The 24,159-nt window shown below is 41.1% G+C and overlaps 2 protein-coding genes across 3 annotated transcripts; both read left to right on the plus strand.

The window, feature by feature from the left end:
• The first annotated feature begins 1,026 nt into the window (after positions 1-1,026).
• akap17a (A kinase (PRKA) anchor protein 17A) lies at positions 1,027-8,807 on the plus strand. 2 transcript variants are annotated; one of them, XM_061692239.1, is made up of 7 exons: positions 1,027-1,199; positions 2,205-2,555; positions 3,227-3,445; positions 4,388-4,600; positions 5,559-5,707; positions 5,785-6,025; positions 6,699-8,807. In XM_061692239.1, exons 2-7 carry the CDS (start codon positions 2,214-2,216, stop codon positions 7,539-7,541), a joined length of 2,007 nt encoding a protein of 668 aa, XP_061548223.1. In that variant the 5' UTR covers positions 1,027-1,199; positions 2,205-2,213; the 3' UTR covers positions 7,542-8,807. The 2 variants fall into 2 exon arrangements, with proteins under 2 accessions (XP_061548223.1, XP_061548222.1); XM_061692238.1 differs by having other exon boundaries at positions 2,208-2,555.
• A 90-nt stretch (positions 8,808-8,897) lies between these two features.
• Positions 8,898-23,754, plus strand: asmt (acetylserotonin O-methyltransferase). Its single transcript, XM_061692240.1, has 8 exons — positions 8,898-9,498; positions 10,269-10,443; positions 11,579-11,708; positions 12,819-12,887; positions 15,876-15,994; positions 21,209-21,349; positions 21,994-22,116; positions 22,599-23,754. The coding sequence occupies exons 1-8, from the start codon at positions 9,397-9,399 to the stop codon at positions 22,814-22,816; spliced, it is 1,077 nt and encodes a 358-aa protein (XP_061548224.1). The 5' UTR covers positions 8,898-9,396; the 3' UTR covers positions 22,817-23,754.
• Positions 23,755-24,159: the final 405 nt, after the last annotated feature.

Consider the following 24,159-nt stretch of genomic DNA (forward strand, 5'->3'; position numbering starts at 1 on the left):
CAATACCCACAGCTGACTGTGTAATACTGCTCTCAATATTGTATAAGCATCACTGCGCACCTGTTCTGTGTCATGTTCTCCATGGCTTCTCATATGCTAAGTCATATTATGTTGAGTCTAATTTTGCTGTGTGGTTTCACATGGCACTGCTTGGTAAATGCAGTAAGTCTTTGGATGTCTTATATTCTCTCCCATCATCTAGACTAAATTAATTTGGGAGATCACTGCATTACTCCAGTCTTTCTAAGAGTTCATAGTTGCTTTAGGCTGCTTTTATCTGTTACATGACTGCTTATTGGGTGAGAGAGAGAGAGGCTGTCTGACTGCAGCTACTGACCTACATACACAGTGATGGGAGTAATGCCTGTTATGTAAATTTCCCTGCCATCTTTTCAGGGAATTGGTGCCATTGGTGCTCTGTTATTGGACTAATCCATATTCAGTCTATCTCCCATTAAGTCCCCAAGAGCGGTATTCAGTGAGTCAGACTGACAGAGCCAAATATACAACAAATTGCAAAGAGAGAAGTGGGATCTCTAACTGTATGCAGTGCAATTCTGCAAAGCTACAAACTACAAACAAAATGAGTTAAAAATCCAATCCATCCATTCATTCACTTTCTAAACATGTTCAGGGTCTCATGGAGCTAGAGCCCATCCCACCTGACTGGATGAAAGGCAGACAACACCCGAGAGTAATCGTCAGTCAATCACGGGGTACATATCGAGACAGACAACAATTCACATTCACATTCACACAGTCACTGAGCACAGAAGTCAGGTGAATGTACCTCTACACCATCAGTGATAATAATAATAATAATGATTAATAATTACATTATTAATAATAATAAATGCACTTTTATATAGTTTGTGTTTTTGTTTTTAATATATATTTTAAAATAAATTTAAAAAACCCCCACAATTAATAATATGTAATATTCACACATCGCCGCCTAGTGTCGCTGTACTAGAGAACCACGAGGTATTGTGTGAGTGCTCGTCGTTCCGCTCCGAGGTCAAAGTTGATGCGGAAGTGGCTTTGCTTGTATTCAGTTGCTGCTGCGGGTTATTTGGCTTCCTTCTAATTCGTTTTATTGTCTTTCACCGCAAGGTTACCAAATGTGTGACAGTTTGAATTTTTCGTCATAAGAGAAGTTTTAAGAACTTCGTTCAAATTACACGGGCGTTTTTTTTAAGGTAAGTACGAGTCAAGGAACTATTCGTGCTAACTAGTTTAGCCTGTATCAAGCATTTACTACATGCCTCGCAGTCGGTAGTGTTAGCTACTTGTACTATCGGATAAAAATACGTGTTTCCTAATTCAAGATAATATTGTTCGTCACTTTTCCGATATTTAAATATTCCCAATTTGTTGTCAAAAGCGGCATCAAGGTTACAAATACAACAACTAATTTTAACACAGTCTTTGAAGTCACCCTATTGTTAGTTAGATGACTCCCTGGAAAGAGAATGAGGAAAAAAATAAACGAGTCCTGGTGTTACAAAAGATATATTTCAAACCAAAACTTCAACCTAGGAGTTTTTCATCCCTCATGTGGGCCAGACTAACTAGCACATCTCCAAAGTGATCCTGTGGCGTTTGCTTCGTTCAGTGCGCGAGAAGAGGAGAGAGATGGGGCAGGACAACTCGCGGCTGCCTCACAATTACAACGCGCCTGCTCACAGTTCCCTGAGCATCCGACAGTTTCTGGCCAAGAAGAACTACTCACCTGACTTTGCTCAGTGTGATTATTTTCCTCTTTCCCAAGATCAAGAGGTTCAGCAAGGCGGGGCCATTTTTTTTCAGATGTTGATGACATAAAAATGGTTGTGACAACAGCGCTGTGGAGGATCCTTCAGGAGTGCATGAAGGCATGGCAGAGATGCCTGGGAAAATGCGTGATATTCCAGGGGGATTACTTCTACTTCTGACACGCCTCGTACATGTAGAGAAAACGGATTCTCTAAAATCATGTTGTAGTAGACAGCTACTACTACCACTCATTCATTCATCTATTATAATGTAACGTAAACAATATATTTTTTATTTTGCACAAAATTAGCTTGAAAGTCAATTTTGTGCCTCATTCACTAAATAAGTTAAACGCAAGCCTAAAAAACACAATATACTGACCTTGATTTTGAATATTAATCTGTATCATCCAATTGGCTAATAATAATAATTGTCTTCTGAACCCCAAGCAGGTTTCCATGCAGTCTGCTACAATGACCACCATCGTCCATGACACCACAGAGGCGGTGTGCCTCTCTGCTGAGTACAACATGTACTTGAAGCCCATTGCCAAAATGACCATCAGTGTGACGCTCCCTCAACTCAAACTGCCGGGAAAGAGCATTTCCAACTGGGAGGTAATGGAGAGGGTAAAGGCCATGGTGGTGCCTGACCAGTTTTCAGCCCTGCGGGTCTCTAAGAGCACCATGGACTTCATTCGCTTTGAGGGGGAAGTGGAGAACAAAATGGTTGTTAAGAGTCTGTTGAGCCGCCTGGATGGGAAGAGCATCAAACTCAGTGGATTTACTGACGTGTTGAAGGTAACCCTGGCTTTTATTTTGGAACGCAGAGGTCACACAAGTCTCTCTCTTACTTTGTCAGTCCAAACTGAGTATGACAGGTATTGTCTGAGTGTACTGTGTATATTTACAGTTTGTTCACCCTACATTGATCAGATATTTGTGTCAAAAATGTATTTCATTCAACCTAGAGGCATATTTGTAAAGTTCATATCAATTCCCTGTTACTTAAAGTGAAATAAAATGACACTTATGTCTATTATTAGGCTGAATTTGATTTTTATGGGCAGCACTTTGGAAGAGTGGTTAGCACGTCTGTTTGGGGTTTGAATCTCGGCTCAGGCCTTCCTGTGTGGAGTTTGCATGTTATGCCCGTGCTTGCGTGCGTTTTTCGCTCCCTCCCACATTTAAAAAAACATGCCTTTTAGGTTAGTTGAAGACTCTTAAATTGTCCATATGTTAGCTGGGATAGGCTCCTGCTCACCTGTTGGTGGATTTGACCAGTGGTTAATGTCAGACAACGTCATACAGGACTGATGTGTTTTTTCAGAGCTAAAAATAATATGGATGCAGTGTGAACTTTGTCCAGTGGTTAATATCAGAGAACAAACAGGACTGATAAGTATTTTTCGAAAACGAAAAATAATATGGCTACAGCTTGAACGGTTCATAATATATTTTTTAAATCCCAGGTTCGTGCAGTGGAGAACAAAATGGACTTCCCGACAAGGCACGACTGGGACTCGTTCTTTCGAGATGCCAAAGACATGAATGAGACTCTACCGGGCGAGCGGCCGGATACCATTCACCTGGAAGGGCTGCCCTGCCGCTGGTTTAGCCAGAAACAAAGCGGCTTCCCTGATCGTCCGTCAGAAGAGGTCCTCATCGCTGTCTTCCAGGCATTTGGCCAGGTACATCTGTTTTAATACTGTCTGAATTTTTTTCTCCGGCAGGTGTGAAACTGTGAAGGTGCGAATTATTCGTTTGTGGAATTCGGGCAGAATCCTTGCGTCTCCAAAACCACTACTTTTCAGGAAGTAAAAAAAACCTCTTGCTTGAGTTCTCAGTATTATGTTGCTCATATGGGAGCTGAGTTCAATGAAGGAAGGCTGCATGTGCTCCAGAAATGTAACAAATTGGCAAGCTTAGCAGGGAACAAAGGGCAAACAGATCCAGAAGAGAAATTCCATGGGTTGGTTTTAAAAAGTCAAGCGACTAAAAAACAGTCATCTGAAAAACATGCCTCCAGCAAGTCATTACTACTAGCAACTCGGACACGTTCGAATCTGTTCTACCACTCAAAGACTAAACATAAGCAGCTGTACAGAGACAGCATGAAGTTGAAATTAATGTTACATCAAAACCAAAAAGTGAAGTGAAAAAAACCCAAACAGTAAATGGCACTTAAGCATTACAAAGTTACATATAAGAGAGTGGTTTGCAACACAAAAGTATACATCAGAGGGGGAGTTGACTTTCCCCTTTCGGGACACCTTCAGTATAGTAAAAATGTCACCGTTGTTGACCAGTTTATATTTCTGTTGCTCAACTTCTGAAACTACAAAAACATGAAAAAGCAAGAATTTATTTTAAGAGATTTAATTTCATGTTCGAACAACCTGACCAACTTGTGTTCCTAAAACACATCATCTGAAACATTTCTTTCATTTATTAGCACTTTTACAGGTTAAATGGTAGGCATGTAAGTAGCCTACTACTTTATTGTTATTGAATCTATTTGAATTCTTTATGCTTTACTGCATTCCTTGAAAACTGGTTGTACTCCCCCTGTGTATTCTAAGCTTGTGACATCCTCTGTAATGATAATAAAGAAACAGTTCTTGTTGTTTCAGGTGCGAAATGTGGACATCCCCATGCTGGATCCATACAGGGAGGAGATGCTGGACAAGAACTTTAACACCTTTAGTTTTGGGGGCCATCTGAACTTTGAGGCTTATGTCCAGTATCACGAGTATTGTGGCTTCACCAAGGCCATGGACACGCTGCGTGGCATGAAGCTGATGCTGAAAGGAGATGATGGAAAGGCAGTCGCCTGCAACATAAAGGTACACGAAATCCCCTTAATTGTAAAAGCTTGTTATAGTCCGCTAGTCCGTTATAAGCCACATAAGCCAGTACACGGCTCCTTTAATTTCTGATCATGAACTGTTTGACCACTATGCACTTTTTAAACATATTATTAATAAAACATTTAATACCACTAGTAATTTAGACCCCTTATTGTGAAATGTATGGGAGGCCACAAGTGTAAGACACAGTTGAGCTGATTTCAGCTCAGAGTCACCGGGCTCCTTTAAGATAAGACCTTTTAATGTAATGAGAATCAAAGCTGCTCATGTTGTGTTGATAGGGAGGCTAATTAACATAAGTATTGAAGGGCTGTTGCACAAATCTGTACTTACAGTAGAGACAAGGGAGATAAGAACAAGGTACATTGTAGTGGATTCTTTTGTTCAATCATACAGTGGTCAAACACAATACATTCTGTTATGCGTGGAGACCTCAGATTCAATTGGAAAATCTTCCCAAGGGGAATAAAGGAAATTAGATCAAACTGTCACCATCGTAAAGCATTTATGCACCACCAATATTTATGTAACATGTATAAGTAACATTTTAACATTCTTAACTGTCATACTTTCATTATGTGTAATAAAAAATTGTAATGGTAAACTATGATGCACACACATACTTGGCTTGGGGGTGAGTGACGGATGCAAATGCGATTGCATTGTTTGCATTACGGCAACAGCTCCACATTTTAGATTTTTGCGAGGCCCCCCCCCCCCCCCCCGAAGTTTCAGTTGAATTTGGAATGATTCATCATCAAGGAGATTCCACAGTTTTTCACTTTAATCCATCTTAAACTGTCTTCCCCACCAAACCCTAAGTCTCTCAATATAAAAGAGCATAACTAATAATATTGTTTTTGTCATGTGGTCATCAATAAACTAATTATTTATCATTTTTAACATCAACATTTCGTGTCTGTGCTCTCGCCAGGTGGCGTTTGACACTACCAAGCATCTCGGTGAGTCAGCTGTGAAGAAGCGAAACCTGGAGAGGCTCAAGCTGCAGGAGTTAGAGAAGCAGCGAGAGGAGCAGAAGCGGCGGGAGAAGGAAGAGGAGGAGCGACGTAAAGAGCAGGAGCGGTGCGACCCAGTGTTTAAAAAATGAGAACATCAGAATCCAGCAGATATTGACCAAGCCCAAACATGTTCTTTTCCAGGAAACAGAAGGAGCAGGAAGAGGAGGAGCGGGAGAGGAAGAAGGAGGAGAAGCAGCGGAAGCGCGAGCAGAAGCTGCAGGAGAGAGAGGAGAGGAGGAACATGAAGAGGGTGAAGAAGCAGCAGGAGGAGGAGCAGAAGAAGCTTCAGATGAAGATCGCCATGGAGGAAAGGAGGCTTCTTCTGGCTCAGCGGAACCTGGAATCCATCCGGCTGATTGCTGAGCTGCTGGCCAGAGCAAAGGTACTGCTGGAGGAAAACCTTTGCATGCATGCACCTGACATGACCTCGTGGCAGTGCAGTTCCTTACCAAGATTGTCTGGTGGAATCCTTGTACTGCAGCTGTGTTGTATGAATTGGTGTTAAAGGAGCGCATCGGGATGGGGCAAGAGCGACCGGGGACGGCAGGGAGCGTGAATTTTAGTTGCGCAGACTGCGAGGAGACAACTGACAAAATTTCAATGATGTCATCGATACAATGACTCAACTATCATCACCTTACCATCCACTCCTAAAAAATCTGAAATCAGTCAACCCCTATTTACCACTGTACTTCATAGACATATTTACTGTAATTCTGACATTTTGAGGTTACATACAGCATGCGATGAACTAGTTTGCCCAGCGGCGCAGAAATATATGGGCATGCACCACACGAAGACATGTTAGGTTCCCGCCGTACTTACTGTTTTTCATACAAATATTGTCTGTAATTATGACTTTAGTACTGCATTAGCATAGGTTAGTGATAGATACAGCACATTCCCACTTTGTACACGATGGACAAAATTCTTACATGATCAATTATTACTTATTAAAATAATGTCACCCAAGCCATCCCTGATTGATTGAACATAAGATTGTCTTTTGTTTTTCCATTCCGATGTTGAAATTTGCTTTTCCTCTTCCCCCGAAGGCTGCCAAGCAGCAGCAGCAGGAGAAGGAGCGTGCCGAACGCGAGGAGCAGGAAAGGCAAGAGAAGGCTCGACAGGACGAGGAACGCACCCGACGCCAGCAGCTGGAGGCTTGCCGGCGCAAGCAGCAGGAGGAGCTCCTCAAGGTGGAGCTGGAGAAGGAACGGGCCCTCGACCTCCAACGCAGGGAGAAGGAGCTGAGAGAGAAGCTGCTATCCAACATGTTGAAGAAGCGCAGCGAGAAGCCCGTAAGACCTCCTGACACGCAGGAGCAGGTCAATGCTGGGGGGAGCGAGGAGACCCCGGATCTTGCCAGGGAGAACGTGTCCCTGGTGGTCCTGGGCCAGGTGAATGGCGTGAAGGCAGCAGAGGGCAAACAGAAAATGATATCCAAACCTTCTGAAATTTCAGGGAAAGGGAGAGAGACAAAGGAGAGAAAAGGAGGTGATGGTGTGAAAAAGAATAAGGAGGAGAAGAGGAAAGAGGAGGTGAGAAGCAGGCACAGCGAGGAGCGTGACAGGAGCTCCAGGAGCCGGGGGAAGAGGCGGCACTCCAGCGCCGGCAGAAGGAGAAGGAGCGCCAGCCACCGCAGGACCTCTAGCCGTCACAGGAGAAGCGACAGTCTGCACCGCAACAGGAGGCAAAGCAGCAGAAGCACAAGTTCCAGCCGCGACAGGAGCAGGAGCAGCGGCGGGAGGAGCTACAGCAGGGGAAGGAGCCGCAGGCACAGTCGCCGTAGATACAGCAGAGGCAACTCCAGGAGCAGCAGCAGGAACAGGAGTCGCTACAGTCGAGGATACAGGAGACGCAGCTACAGTAGAGACAGGAGTCACTCCAGAAGATGAACATGCTCCTCTACGCCCTCTTCACACATTTCAACTGCCCACTTCTTCTTCTTCACCACGAGGTTCCTCAAATTTCAGCCTTTGGTTCCTTCTTGAATTCAAATGAACACGGTATTTCAAAGACACCGGAACACCTTGTGCATCGTTGCTAACACAAGCGTACATGTACATTGTTAGTACTCCATTCCACACTCACTTGGCATTGTATTGGATACATCATTAAACAACTGTAATGTATAATCAGTCCAAGAAATCCACCAGACTAAAAAACATGGGAAGAAATGCTTAAATAGACTTAAATGTGAACAGTTGGCATGGGTTTGATTCTCTGCCAGTGCACCATTGCCTAGCCACTACCAGTCCCAAATCATGATTGGGGAAGAAAAAGAGTGATTTGCATCAAGAAGGGCATTTAATGTAAAAACTGTGGCGACCCCTCACGGGACAACAACAAACACCATAACATGATTTAAGGCTAATATACCAGTGGATTTGTCTTTTCCTCTCATGATCATTTAACTGCATTTGTGCATTGAATACAAGCAAATAGTTCATCTGCATTAGTAACCTTTTAAGGTTAAAACATCAGATATTTAACTCATATTAATACACTTGGAGCACCTACTGTGTTTAGAAATAGTGCACATCAACGCCCCGGGACCACTTCAGCTGCTACTGAAGGCTGGGGGGGAGAAACGAACAACTTGGATGCTGCTCCTATACAAATGTGAACTGACACTTGGAGACTTTTCTCAGCTGCCTCAAATATTTGTGATCATACTTTTAAGTAGCCCAAGAAGAAAACTCAGGATTTACAAACACAGCAATGACTCTTAAATGGTTTGACCACATTTGTATTTCCCCAAAAGCATTTCTTTATTTTATTTTATTATTTTCTTCTTTAAAAAAAAAAAATTGTTTTTTTAGCTTTTCTGAATGTTCGAAAGCTTTCTTGTGACTAAGAGAGAACAGACTTGCTTTATGTGACTAATGAAAGACTTGTGAGATTAAGGCTCAGCAGAAAGAGCGATTACCTTCAGGAGCTGATTAAGCAAGTGGCACAGATTCCACAACGGTAGGAATGAAAGAACTCTCGGCCTTGCCTTCATGCTAACTTCGTAGCTCTTGATAAGGATGCTAGTGAGTCAAGACAGTGCTTTTAGCTGGGTTAGAGGTTTTGGATTTATCAAATCTGTACTGTACGGTCTCCTGGAGCATGTTCACCACAAGGCAGTGACAATAAAATTTCCAGGCTTTGTATGATTATTTATACTGGTTGCCTATGATTTTACTCATAACTTATTTTCAAATTAACTAAAAAAAAAAAAAAAAAACAATGCAAGTGCAAAAGTTTACAGGCTGATGTATGTTTGTTCTATTTCTTTGTGGAACACCTGGCCACATACAGAAGTAGACAGAAGAAAATTGGGCTCCCAGTTGCCAATAACTTCCACTCTTCACGGAAATGTATTAATGTGTCTTGGTAATAAATGTATTAATGTGTCTTGGTAAAATGATGTAGTTAATTAAGATGTATGTCCCTAGATTGTAGTCTTATCTGTAACCTGCTATTGCATAAGGAAGTCGAAGCACTTTACTGGTCATTTTGCACACAACCAAACGTCTAAAACGGCTCCAGTGAAAGTCTCCATTGGAGTGTTGAGTGATCGTGAACAAAGCTGCAGTGTTTTGTTTCACGGTCCAGTGGTGGGTGAGCCCCTGCTCTAATCTGGGTTATCGCCCTCTAATCAATTTAGCCCACTTTCTGTGGTTTAGTCTGGTCTGCTCTCCACTTCACAGACACCTTGCAGGGGATGCTTCTTTCACAGGAAGAGGAACACTGAGTTTGTGGTCCATGGCAGGTCGGCATGAGATGGACTCAACTGAGGTTTTGCCTGCTGCTGGAACATACCCCAGGAAAATACTGGACTATATGGAAGGCTTCTTAGTCTCCAAGGTAACACACACTTCCCGATATGAGTGTTTCTCAGTGCACAGTACTAAGAAGCAATACAGCTCAACAGATTAGATCCAAAACTTAATGGTCAAGTCACATTTATTTGTTCAAAAATGAAAAATATTTTTTGTTTGTGTTCCTTTCTGTCTGGATAAAGAAGTGTACTGCTTTTCAATAAATCTGATTATTGTGGAAAACGTAATTTAGTTCAGAAATCCATCCATTTTCGATATCCTAAACCGTGTAAGCTAGACTCTTCCAGCTGACTTGGCTAGCTAATCGCCAGTCGATCACAGGGCAACAGTGCAAGTGATGATTTTGTTTTGTATTAACTTAATACATTTACCATTATAGCTAAGGAACCCCGAATTTACCTTCTCGGCAAAGATGAAAATTACATATGAAACAAGAATAATCACTATTATTTTTAATAAATTGGCCTTCTGAAAAGTGTGTGTTTAAGTAATCTATAAAAGATATTGAATAGTTTCACTGTTTGAATTGAACTGCTGAAATAAGGGGACTTTTGGACCACTTTCAAATTTATTGAGACACACCTGTATACATACAGTATCAGCACATCTAGAAGGAATCAGAAAGTAATTTTTTGGCCAAAAAATTAATGGAATAACCTACGCAGTTGTAGTTGTGTGGATGGGCAGCTTTAATTAGAACCCTCATTCTATTAGAAGCTTCACTATGGTGTTTCCCCACCTATTACACTAATGACATGGTTGAGGCTTTTTCAATCGTTCACTCCTCCGAGCCAGACTCTGTTCACGGCCTGCGAGCTTGGCGTGTTCGACGTGTTGTTGGGTGCAGGGCGCCCCTTGTCTGCAGAAGATATCAGCCAGGCGCTCGGTGCCAGCCTGGACGGCACCGAGAGGCTGTTGGCGGCCTGTGGAGGCCTTCAGCTGCTTGAGATGCACCAGCAAAACGGACAAGGTGAGTGGACCACTATGCACTGTCTGTAATATATAATTAAATACTAGACAACAACTACAGTTTTGTCTCTGAAAGCTCGATTGTTACGAGATGTTACTCAATATGTCAGATCAATCAAGTTTCTGGTCACAACTTTGACAGATTGTCAAACTTTCAGGGTTTATTTTTCTGTACAAAGCAAGAACTAATAATATTTGACACAATATGAGTTTATTAGCTGAGGTCAAAGGTCAAGTGTAGACTGTGTTGTCAGTGTCGGCTTCAGATCTGTCAAACTGGCCCGTTATCACACTTTGGTAAAAATGTATATTTCATCCTCCAAAGCCTGATTTATCATTTTTCACAGTCTTCCCAGCTCAACCTCACTGACAAACAAAATCACACCCTGCTGAAAATTTGCTTGAAGGATGTTTCTCGTTGAACCCAGATGTAGATATCACTTTCCATTCATAACATTACATTTGACACTCACAGTGCTGTGAGCCATGATATATATTTTGAACATAGGCAAGTACTGGCCAGAAAAGGCCAAATGAAACATTACCTGTCATAGTTAACTGGCAGAAAACAGCCAAATAAAAGTGGGGGTTTAATCCCACTTCATTGTGGAGCGAAGTCTTGGCTCAAAAGTTCCAAACGTGTATTTTGTTGTTGTTGTTGTTGTTGATTTAATTGACCATTAAACAAGTACAAAATGTCTTGGCAAATGGCTTTCTGATACCTTGTAAAAAATTGTCTGTGGTGTGGTTTGTCCTTAATTGATACAGTTTGGATAGTTAAACGCAAACACATCCATACCCTGACCTCATTTTGTGTTCAATTAATGTTTATTTATTGAATGGGTATTGCCCGATTCAAAATGGTATAAGTGTTGAGGAAAGACAGTTTTTGAGGACATTTAGGAGAGTTACCGAGCAAAGGAGAGCCATCTTTTCAAGGTTTTAAGAATCTCACTGCCACATTTCAATGAATTTTGTTCATACCAAGATGCCAATGACACAATCAGGCCCGACACTCCCAGCCCTTCGTCTCTCGTTCCACCTCCCCCACATCTCATCTTGAAAGGTGAAATGGTGTTTCGACACCTGCAGGAACTCATTTGCGCTCGTCTCCCTCCTCCTTCTGTCTATGTCAGTGTCTTACAGTAATACTGAGCAGGCCAGCCTCTACCTGACTCGCTCTGGTCCTGCAACCCTCTACGACTCTGTCCAGTACAGCTCCAGAACGATGTACCTCTGCTGGCACTACCTGACTGATGCTGTCAGGTCAGTGAACAGAGAGTTTCTACACCTGAGGGGTTTTAAGTTATATGACCTATGAATGACGATGAAAGAGTGGGGAACACATCTGCCTCACAGTTCTAAGGACTGGGATTCCGATCCCTGTGATTGCCTGAATTTCCACCTGTTATTCCGGCTTCCTCACACATACCCAAAACATGCATATTAGGTGTGTTGAAGACTCTAAAATTGTCCTTAGGTGTGAATGTGAATGAGAATGGTTGTTTTTGTATATGTGCACTGTGATTGGCTGGCAACCAGTCCAGGGTGTACCCAGCGTCTCAGCTGGGAAAGACTCCAGCTCACCTTTGATCCTAATGAGGATTAACCGGTACAGAAAATGAATGGCTGAGATATGACTGAATAGTTTGGGATATTGAACTTTAAAGCCTCAGTCTGCCCAAATAGATGTCAGTGTCATTATTTCTGAGAAGCTGTGGCAGACATTGTTCAAGTCTGAAACTGAAGAAGAGTCATTAAAACATGATACCATGGAGATGAAGCCACTGTAACTGAGCCTCAGAAATTACTCATCAAATATTTTCCATGCGGTAGAATTATGTCTTTCAAGGTTGGGTTAATGAGAAGTATATTCAAATTTAATTTGAATTAATTAATTGTCTTTTTTGTGTGTGCGGTGTCGATCCTCTGAAGAGAAGAACCCCACACCCTGGAAAGTAATTAATATACAAATTACTTGTTTGAACATACATGTAAAGGAGAAGATTATTATAGCCTATTTTCCAAAATTGATTTATGACAGGCAGCACAGTGACTTGTCTTGTCTGCCTCACAATCAAAAGGTCCGAGGTTTGAATCTTGGCTCTTGAACTCTTGTGTGGAGTTTTGCATGTTCTCCCCCTGCTTGCGTGAGTTTTGTCCGGGTTATCCGATTTCCTCCCACATCCCAAAAACATGCATGTTAGTTTAATCGAAGACTCTAAATTGTCCGTAGGTGTGAATTTGTCCAAATGTGACTTTATTTCACTTACCTACACCCTCAGTAGCCTGTATGTAAATCCAACCAGTTGCATACAAGTACTAACAAGATTTATAGTTTAAAAATTAGAACATTGTGTATTTTCTATGTTGCAGGGAGGGAAGAAATCAACATGAGAAAGCCTTCGGTGTCAGCTCCAAAGAGTTGTTTCAGGCTCTCTACAGGTAAGTATCTTTTTTTGGGGGGTGAACAACACACACGTAACACAGGATTGGGTTCACTTGTTGTCGTCTCTGTCTTATCTGCAACTGGCATTCACGTGGTGGGAGGGGATTTCCGTGCTGTGCTTTTTCAGGTCTCACTGCTGAAAATCACACGAATAATGCAGAGATTCCCAAAAGTTGATTGATTTAGAGAAAAAAAAAAACAAGCTTCATGAGATTGCTTGTGAAAGATGCCCTATTTTTTAAAATATTTACACAGTATTGTAACTACGTTTTCATCATTATAGCGCGTAGTGAGAATTAGCCCATCTTTCATTATAATCCAATGTATCTAGTGTATTTGGATCCTGCATCATTGCTGCGCCTTATTCATTGATTACACTATTGCTGTGTTCTAGTGGTTTCATAATGTCACCATGCAGAGCGTCTGATTATCCCACAGAAATGGTGCCATTTAAAAAGACGAACTCCATCTGAGAATATTCCAAATATGATGCGTGCAGCAACAATGTGATCCGTACTCGGAATGATGAATTTGTAATTCACCCCTAATTGATAGAAAACTAAATATCAACACCTGCTCACAATGGCGAAATGAGAAGGCCGCAGTTGTTTGTCCCCGCTGATTTCCCCCGAGAATACTGAGGGGAAATTAGCGCAGGAAACAGGCACGGAAGTCATTGAGGGCTTTCTTGGAGCAGCAGCAGAATGATTCAAAGCTTGGCTGCATGACTCAGACACTTGTTTACTCCTTGCCATTTAACCAGCCGCATAATGCACCTGAATAATTTACAGCCAAGTCTGGAATATGGCTCAAATTCTAACGCTGAAAGAACTAAACAAACAAACAAAAAAAGGAGCGTGCGACAAGGCTAGAAAGCACAGTTTTAGACACGTTTGGAGATTCAGAGCACGTACGAGATTGCATAATGAGAAAATTAAAGCAACATGAATGCCTTCCTCTTATTTGCATCACTTATCCACTTTGCTTAAAGTGAATGACGTCTTTTCTAAAACGGTCAGATGATTTTAAACCCCTCACTGGAATTAATGTCATTTCAAGGGGAAATATGTAGATGTTCCGCATCTGGACCCCAGACAGAAACGCAGAGATTCTATTGCATCGTTTGCTCAGTTAATTTTTCCTGTGAACAAGGAAATTGGCATTAAGTAGGGAGCCAGCAGTAAGTGTCAAGGTAGTGTATCATTTTTGTTAAGAAGAGTCATTTTCAATAACTCATTAATACTTTTTGTAGCCTTCCTTGATCAAATTTACACCATCTTAGAAACAAAATTTCAACGGCTTCGTCTCAAAAATGTACCCCGCAAAGAAAAGTTGTGATGACAAGCTCTAGAACCTCAACAACAAAGTTACTGTATGCGTATTCAAATTTCGCTATTCACAGATTTTCTTTTGGAACCTATGCGCCGTTATTCACTGAAAACCTCACCTGTTGTCTGTTTTTGTGCTTAGGCCAAAATTCTGATTAACATAAATGGATTGCTTTGGCTCCATCTGGTGGCATCTTAGTGCTAAGGAACTACACTACCGGTAAAAAGATATAAAACACCCAAATGTTTCCAGTGTTTTTTTTGTTGTTTTTTTAAAATCGAAATTCATGCAGTTCAGTCAAATCATTGTACTCTGAAATGAAACCACTGAACAAATAAACAATTCAAGTTACGAAAGAAGCCATGTAATCAATCTATAAAGCAAAATGTATTTTGTACTTTTGACTCATTAAAGTAGCCACCTTGGGCAGATATAACAGTTGAACACAGTGGCTTTATCTCTAAAATGGAAATCAAATATTCTTCACTAAGTTATTCTATACTCTGTTGCAGAAACTGGCTTAATCCCGACACCACAACATTTTATAACTCTGTACCTTTCAAAATTGCACCCCGCTAAGAAAATATTTCTTGACTATTTTTTTGGGGGGGGCAAATCCTTTTATCTCTTCTGAACAGAAATGGTTGGAAACCATCCATCCATCCATTTTCTGAGCCGCTTCACCTCATTAGGGTGGCGGGGGTGCTGGAGCCAATCCCATCTATCATCGGGCAGGAGGCGGGGCCGAACTGGTTGCGAGCCAATCGCAGGGCACATACAAACAAACAACCATTAGCACTCACATTCACAACTACGGGCAATTTGGAGTTGTCAATTAACCTACCATTCATGTTTTTGGGATGTGGGAGGAAACCGGAGTGCCCGGAGAAAACCCACGCAGGCATGGGGAGAACATGCAAACTCCGGACAGGCGGGGCCGGGGATTGAACCCTGGTCCTCAGAACTGTGAGGCAGTCGCTCTAACCAGTCGCCCACCGTGCCAACGGTTGGAAACCAAAGTATCCACCTGCATTGTTAAAAGTCATTTGTTGTATTTGGGGGTGAAACATCTTGATAAAACATTGCCAAAATTACAACTGACAGGTCGTTTATTTGGTCCCAGAGTCATTTGGCTTGTTCCCATCTGGGGTAGAACGGCAGCAATAAAACAACGAGTCACTTTCAAAGTTCTTGCGGAGGTCAGTGTGTGTTTCAAAGTTCGCTTGTGTATCAAAACCCCTTTCCTTCACTCAAGTCTGGACGTTTGCAAGTCTGTAGTGGTACAGAACAGAAGAAGCTTTGATTTGTGTGCATGTGTGCGCGTGTGAGCCCCGTGGCATAGTAAAGTGCTGGGTGATGAGGTGGAGAGTTCTCAGAACAGCAGCAGTCACCACAGGCTCTTCAAAGTTGCAGCACAGTGTCTCTCCCAAACACACACAATGTGTCGCCATGGGGTGCTGCTTTTCTGCAAGGGGAGAAACACTGCGTGTGTTAGTGCGCATGTATGTGTGTGTATTGTGGAGCCTTTGGTAACAGCATGCAATAAATAAGTTCTTAGCTCAATGTAGGGACACGTCAAAACATTAGTGTGAAATGACTGCAGTAAATAACACTGACGTTTGTGCGTGTGTGTGTGTGTGTGTGTGTGTGTGTAGGTCTGACGAGGAGATGGTGAAGTTCATGCAGCTAATGAACTCCATATGGAACATCTGTGGCCGAGATGTGCTCACGGCCTTTGACCTTTCGCCTTTCAAGGTCATCTGTGACCTCGGCGGTAAGTGTGTGTGTGTGTGTTATGTTAATCACCTTAAAGTAATTTTCAGTGAGGTCGTCGGTCCACGGCCATTAACATTTCAAACTGTCAGTGTCATCATGTGTTAAATGAGACAGCTTGCCGAGGTGCACATACATATTCATGCCGTCAATGGGTGTCCCGTCACACTTCACAGGGACTCCAATTACAGTAGGTACATGGATGGCTTTCATGACAGTTTACTGACATGAGAGGATAGTAATTAGTATTTTAGTAAATATCAAACACTTTAATTACTCTCCCTAATTTCATCAAAACAGACTTCTATCAAGGAAAAAGCTGATTACTGCTTATTTCTCAATGTATAGTATTCCTCAAATCACAATTTATTGCAGGTGCACATCAATTACAATTGATTGAATTGTATTAAAATATACTCACAGGACAGCTTATTAGGTACACCTCAACACTTGAAATATGATCCAACATAAGGTGATTTTTGTTCTTGTGGTTGTACAAATACACTGCATCACACTGAGACTTAATTCTAATATTTTGCCTCTTAAAGTCATTGTTAAATGAATAGCTCTCTGACTGCGTATTTCAAAAGTAAGCACACAGGTTCGTACAAGCAGAATTTCGGGGTGGGGGAAATATTTACGACATTAAAACAAAACAAAAAGTAAACCCCCGCTATATCGTGGTTCACACTTCACGGTCCCACCATATTGTTTTAGTATTGTTTTAGTAACTGTAACTTTTCTTCCCTTGTAAGTGTTGTTATAGTTTTTACTGTTTTTTTTTTTTTTACACTGTTTGTACAATATTTTTGTGTTATCCACTGCCTTTGCTCTCGCTCTCTCAATATATTATGTGTTTAAATGTGTTTTGTATTGTTTTAGAAGTGTGTTTAAAGACCTCTAAAAAATTTCCAATGCTATAAAAACATGCTTGGGGTGTATTTAAGGAGGGTATTACTGCACTCTTATATTGTTCATGTATTTCAGAATGTACAGTGGTTATTTAATAAAGACAATACAAACTGCATGTGATACCCTAACTGGCCACACAAGGGAGCTGTGAAGTTACTGAAACAGGGATGCATGCACACATAGATACACACACACACAAGGACATCCTTCCTCTGCACTTCTCAGTGCAGCTTGTTGTGTTCATATTCATATTCATATCATATGCATAATAAGGGTGCGTCTCCATAAATATGTGTGTGTATGGACAGCAGGGGTGCGAAGGGCATAACCACAGTGTCCCATTAAGTCTTCGTCTCTCACCCAACATCTGTTACGTCTGCACACACCTGCTGCTCAGCTCCTCCGGCCGTACGACTTTGTGCCAAGCAGCAGAGATGAATATTGAGTCCACTGTCGCAGGATACAAAATGTATATAATTAATTATTATAATAATAGATGAGCTGTACAACCCCAATTCCAATGAAGTTGGGACGTTGTTAAACATAAATGAAAACCGAATACAATGATTTGCTAATCATGTTCAACCTATATTTAATTAAATACATTACAAAGACAAGATATTTAATCTTCAAACTGATAAACCTTATTGTTTTTAATCATTAACTTAGAATTTTATGGCTGCAACGTGTTCAAAAAATCTGGGACAGGTGGCAAAAAAGACTGAGAAAGTTGAGCAATGCTCATCAAACACCTGTTTGGAACATTACACAGGTGAACAGGCTAATTGGGAACAGGTGGGTGCCATGATTGGGTATAAAAGGAGCTTCCCTGAATTGCTCAGTCATTCACAAGCAAAGATGGGCCGAGGTTCACCTCTTTGTGAACAAGTGCGTGAGAAAATAGTCGAACAGTTTAAGGACAATGTTCCTCAACGTACAATTGCAAGGAATTTAGGGATTTTATCATCTACAGTCCATAATTAATATCAAAAGGTTGAGAGAATCTGGAGAAATCACTGCATGTAAGCGGCAAGGCCGAAAACCAACATTGAATGCCCGTGACCTTCGATCCCTCAAGCGGCACTGCATCAAAAACCGACATCAATGTGGAAAGGATATCACCACATGGGGTCCGGAACACTTCAGAAAACAAATGTCAGTAAATACAGTTCGGCGCTACATCCGTAAATGCAACTTGAAACTCTACAAAGCAAAAGCCATTTATCAACAACACCCAGAAACGCAGCCGGCTTCTCTGGGCCCGAGCTCAACTAAGATGGACTGATGAAAAGTGGAAAAGTGTTCTGTGGTTCGACGAGTCAACATTTCAAATTGTTTTGGGAAATTGTGGACGTCGTGTCCTCCGGGGCAAAGAGGAAAAGAACCATCCGGACTGTTATGGACGCAAAGTTCAAAAGCCAGCATCTGTGATGGTATGGGGCTGTGTTAGTGCCAATGGCATGGTTAACTTACACATCTGTGAAGGCACCATTAATTCTAAAAGGTACATACATGTTTTGGAGAAACATATGCTGCCATCCAAGCAACGGCTTTTTCATGGACGCCCCTGCTTATTTCAGCAAGACAATGCCAAACCACATTCTGCACGTGTTACTAGACTGGCCTGCCTGCAGTCATGACCTGTCTCCCCTTGAAAATGTGTGGCGCATTATGAAGCGTAAAATATGACGACGGAAACCCCGGACTGCTGAACAGATAAAGCTGTACGTCAAGCAAGAATGGGAAAGAATTCCACCTACAAAGCTTCAACAATTAGTGTCCTCAATTCCCAATTTCAATAGTGAAAGATGATTTCAGATATGAGTGTTTTGAGCATGGTCACGGAACAATTAAAACTCATATCTTAAGGCACCACTGTATTTACATTATGATCAGTAAGACTCCAGAATCACCATCCACGTCCATGCTTTTAAGGTGAAGGTTTATTATTGTTTTCCTCTATTAACAATGGTTAACTTCTTTTTACAATTTTGAGACAATTGCGAACATTGTTAAGTGTAATGTGAAGTCTCACCTACATATTATGCCGTCACCTGTCATTCATACAGATTATTATTTATTATTTTCACATCTTAATATTAAGAGAGGTTAACTTATTTTTACACTTCAATGACAGGTTAGAATGTTTCTTACAAAATTACCTTCACAGTTCATTAAGTTAAAGAAAAAAGTTAAAGCCAAGAACAAATTACAGGGAGTCCTCGGTGTACGACCTTTCCGTACTATTTTTCATTTGATTACCTGTATTTTTTGTTCCATTATTTTGAAAGGGAAAATTGAAAAAAAAAATGTCATCCAAACACATTAAAACCAGATGACAACTTTACATAAAGTGCACAGCAGCAGTCAAAAAGCTCCCATAAAAGGAGGTCATTAACAAACTGACTCATCCAGGTCAGTTTGGGTCTCATATGTTGTGATGTCGTGTTGGGCTTGCTTTTACTCCCCTGTGTTTCTCTTTGATTTTTAACCTCTTCTGACCCTTGTTTGATGTGAAGGCCAATGTCTCTTTCTCTCTCTGTGTGTGTGTGTGTCAAAAGACAGAATTATAGGAATATTGATGGAGGTAATAGCAGTTCATGTTGAAAAATAAAGGGGTACGGCTTTGGATACCCAAGAAGAAATAGGTCAAGGTTTGTGCCATACAATGAAAGAATGAAAGCAGAATACACTTGCATGCACGCACACACAAACAGTTGTCATTTTGTCAAAATGAGATCTTTTGATCCTGTTTTCCACCTCACCGCTTTTCTGTCCCTCCATCAAATTCATACTCTTTTTGCTGTCCTGCTGCTTCAGATTGAGGTTGATTTAAAAAAAAAAAAAAAAGAAAAAAAAAGTAGGAAGTTAATAGCCACACTCTGCCCTGACATGCTGTGTATGTGTGCGATTTCAGCACCTTTCAGGTGGATGAGGCCCAACTGTTAACTCGCAGTGTCACAATATGCTGAGTGTGTGATCATCTATAAATCTGTAATGGCAGTATTGAGGAAGAAATACGCCTTAAAGAAAAACAATAGTGGGGTATCTACTTGACACAACTGAAAACTCAGAGGCATTAAAAGTTAACTGCATAAGAATTGTATTATTGCCTGCAACCAATCATTGTGAACCTAAAGAAAATGAAGGAAAAGTCTCAAAATGTCACGATCATAAAACCTTTATCAACTGTATAGACCAGTGGCTCTCAAACGTTTTACACCAACTACATAAAATGCAGTATGGAGTAGGCCTAATGTGTTCACCAAAAATGACACGGAGATTTTATTCCAAAAAAAGTTCATTTAATATTTTTGTAAGCAACTGGAACATCATGTAGAGTTGGAACATTAGAACTGCACATAAATATAAGAAAATCAAAAACTGTACTTAAATGATGATTTAATTAAAATATATTGCCATAAATTAGAGCTAAATAAAGGTTTAAAAACAAACTTTAAAGATTCAATGCAAATGTCTTGAATTTCTAAGTTAAATACAACTGAACTACACTCAGGCAGTGATTCTTTCACATACCACTAGAGGGAGGCCTCGTACCACATTTAAGAATAAAACTACTTTGCCTCCCAGTCACAGTCAAGAGAATCTGAGTTCAAATCTAGATTCTGGTCCTGTATTTAGTTTGCATGTTCTCCGGGTACTCCAACTTCCTCCCACAACCCCAAAACATACATGTTAGGTTACTTAAAGACTCTAAATTGTCCATTGGAGCGCCAGCACACCTGCAGCCCTAGTGAGGACAAACACAACATTGCAAACTTGAGTAAAACCTCTACCTGTGTTGTCACGCATATTGTATAACATCTGAAATTAGACGTTTTCCACGCACAGAATTAAAAAGTGGCTACTGCTGCTTATCCATCCATCCATTCATCTATCCATCCATTTTCTGAGCCGCTTCTCCTCACGAGGGTCGAGCAAATCTGTAGTCCATTCTATTGGCGTTACATGTTAGGGTCCTTCAGCTTCTTCTCAAACAGAACAGTCCCTGCTTTGTTTGCGTACGATGCATCTGTCTCTCTGTCATTCCAAATTCAGTTCAATTCGATCTGCTTTGTAGGCATGAATGTTAGCTGAACCGTGTCTCTAAGGCTGCCGTACACAACTGAATACAAATCATACAATAATAAATAATAATGGCGACATACCTGCAAGCATCTGTTCCGCTCGGCTGACTTTATTTGTCCATTTGTGAGTGATTTCCTCGGATTTTAATTGCGGTTGTGTGTCTTCATGGTGGACTGACTCAAAGTAATTCTGTGTGTTCTCGTTCTCTCCCAAGGCTGCAGCGGAGCATTAGCCAAGCAGTGCACGTCGGCCTACCCAGAGTGCACAGTGAGGATCTTTGACCTCCCCAAGGTGGTGCAGACATCCAGAGAACATTTTGTCAAGGAGGCTGACCACAGGATAAGCTTCATTGAAGGTAACTTCATTATCACTCTGGAAAAAATACTTCTCGGTGAATGCACACAGCACTACTCGCAGTCACACACTTCTCCATAACTTGCATTAATTTCAGATTCTTCCGTTCAATGCTGGATCCCTAATCGCTTTCCAAACCGTGATGTGAAATTGTGTCACTTGCTCTTTGAAATTATGCACATCTCATGCTTTGGACTTCATTTCATTACCCGAAACATTGTGGTATCAGCGTTTATCACACGTTATCAAAATATCATGAAATGATTCGAATTCAGGGCAGCAGGGCGCCTTAGTGGTGAGCACGTCTGTCTGATTCAGGGTTCGAATCTCCTCCTTGTGTGGCGTTTCCCTGTTCTCCATGTGCTTGCGTGGGTTTTCTCAAGGTACTACGTCTTCCTCCAACATTCCAAAATATGCGTGTTAGGTTCATTGAAGATTAAAAATTGCCCATGGGTGTGAATGTGAGGGTGAATGTTTTTCTGTCTTTATGTGCCCCGTGATTGACTGGCAACCAGTCTAGGGTGTAACATGCCTTTTGCCAAAGTCACCTGTGATAAGTTCCAGGTCCCTGCAACCCTGAGCAGGATGAACAGCATAAATAACGGCTTTATAGTGTATTTTAATTAAATGCGTGTGTCCATTTAGGGGACTTTTTCAAAGACCCCCTGCTTGAGGCAGACCTCTACATCCTCGCCAGGATCCTCCACGACTGGAAAGACGAACGTTGTGTAGAACTGCTCAGTAGAGTCCACAGAGCCTGCAAACCAGGTTGGTAAATATCAAGCAGTTTCATGCTGGAGATTTGTTTGCTGCTTCCATTTTAGGTTAAACAAGTGCGCAGACTCCTGCAAAGGCTTAAACATTTACCACCTCTGAAATCAATTAAAAGCCTCTTGGATCTTAGTAGTTAAAGTCATTAGGGAGTACTTTTTTTTTATATAGGATCCCACATAAGAAAAACTAATTACAATACTAATCTGATGAGATTTGCAGCAATACAAATGTCTACATTAAATGGGATTTTTCATCCATGGACAGCTTGTGACCTCGCATACATGTTGAAATGTTGTATTTTTGTTCTATTAACAAAATGAACTTCTAGAAATTCTTAGTATTTTTCATGATGTTATCAACCTGTTGGTGTTGTTTGGTGTCACCAACATTTTACAAGGAGCATCACACATCCTGACACAATTCATGTAATGTCACAAACTAGCAAGGCTATCGTCCGTTCTTGATTTCTCCTATAGGAGGCGCTGTGTTGCTGGTGGAGGCATTGCTCTACGAGGACGGCTCGGGCCCGCTCACAGCGCAGCTCTACTCCCTGAACATGCTGGTGCAGACGGAGGGTCGAGAGCGAACAGGGGCCCAGTACAGCTCCCTGCTGGCGGCCGCCGGGTTCACCAACATCCAGTACCGTCTCACAGGCAAAATCTATGATGCCGTCCTGGGCTTTAAAGAAGCATGAGCTTTGGATAAAAATGAATCACTATTGGAAAAACATATTCATACCAGTAGAGTTTGAAGTAAATGAACATGCCATAATCGCATTCAGAAAAAGAAAAAAACAGCCTCTGCTCATAAATTCATCTATATGGAATGCAATTGTTCTTTTTAAAATTGGATTCATACATTAACATAATAAGATCCCGCTTTAACCAAAACTTTCACTGTACTTAAGATCATTCCAAAATTGTGTTTCTGTGCTATATCTTCGGTTTGTAGAGTTTGAGTTTAGAATCCGTTTAACTCGTTGTCATTTATTAGTTCAGTGTGTAGTTAGTTCAACCCCTGGGAAATGCAGGCCAATTAAAAATGTATTCACACGGACTGATGTACGTTAAAAAGAAATTGCATGTTTGCATGTTAAAATGGATACTAATCCTTTCCCACACATTTGAATGATTATAACCACGCATAAATCAACTGGAAGTCCAATTTTTTCAATCATCTCACTTTTAATTGGTCTCAGGAAGTGCAAACATGCAATATTTGATGAGAGATAAATAATCAATCTCTCCTTCGGCAGGCCTGAGACGTAATGTTTTTTTTTAGGAAGTCAAGTTTCCGCAGTTGAGATGTGCCAACATGAACCCGGTCTAAATTTACGCTTACTTCAAGATCGATTTTGTATTCTGGTGTGTTTGACTATTTTTCTTGGTCATCGACTCCACCTGGTCATGTCAGTCCCACCCTGCTCTTTCTGTGTCAGCCAATCAGCTCCTCCCCTGCCCTTGTGTTCTATACCCAGCTCTGTGTAATTACATACAGTATTTAGTTCACCTCTAAATCGCACCCTCGGAACTTCAAATGTACTTGAGTGTTTTTTTTCCCTTTTAATTAATGTCAATTGTCCTTGCATTGCATTGGGATTTTGAGATATGTGAAATAATTACAATAACTCTACAGTGCCTGCATACCTGTTTTCATTCCCTCTCTCATTTGTTTCTCCCATACGTTGACCACATACTATGAATACAAACTCAACATCATTATATTAATATAGTTAGTACTGTCGTCAACATTCTAAGTCCTATCTAGACCACTGTAAAATTGCCAAAGCATTCGTTTGAACATCATCATGAGAAGAGCGAGCTAAACAGCCATGATGATAAAACAAAGATGGCTGGAAGGAAGAGACATACTCAGGCCTGACTGAACTGTAAATGTCCTCAAAATTCAATTGGATCCTTGCAGTATGCATTTCTTTTCCTAAGATGATGAAACTCGCTTGGATATCATGTCTTATCTCTCAAGCCTAAATCGTGTCTGAACCTCTTACCATTTTCAGATTATAGACGAAGCCATTTT

This window comes from Phycodurus eques, chromosome 12, assembly GCF_024500275.1.
Source record: "Phycodurus eques isolate BA_2022a chromosome 12, UOR_Pequ_1.1, whole genome shotgun sequence".
Taxonomy (NCBI): domain Eukaryota; kingdom Metazoa; phylum Chordata; class Actinopteri; order Syngnathiformes; family Syngnathidae; genus Phycodurus; species Phycodurus eques.

Bases quoted from the DNA above. Each gene is read 5' to 3' on its own strand.
- akap17a (XM_061692239.1), top strand. From the start codon at position 2,214: ATGCAGTCTGCTACAATGACCACCATCGTCCATGACACCACAGAGGCG. The intron at 4,601-5,558 runs GTACACGAAATC...TGCTCTCGCCAG, and splicing joins CAGTCGCCTGCAACATAAAG to GTGGCGTTTGACACTACCAA. The intron at 5,708-5,784 runs GTGCGACCCAGT...GTTCTTTTCCAG, and splicing joins CGACGTAAAGAGCAGGAGCG to GAAACAGAAGGAGCAGGAAG.
- asmt (XM_061692240.1), top strand. From the start codon at position 9,397: ATGGCAGGTCGGCATGAGATGGACTCAACTGAGGTTTTGCCTGCTGCT. The intron at 9,499-10,268 runs GTAACACACACT...CCTCCGAGCCAG, and splicing joins AAGGCTTCTTAGTCTCCAAG to ACTCTGTTCACGGCCTGCGA. The intron at 21,350-21,993 runs GTAACTTCATTA...GTGTCCATTTAG, and splicing joins CAGGATAAGCTTCATTGAAG to GGGACTTTTTCAAAGACCCC.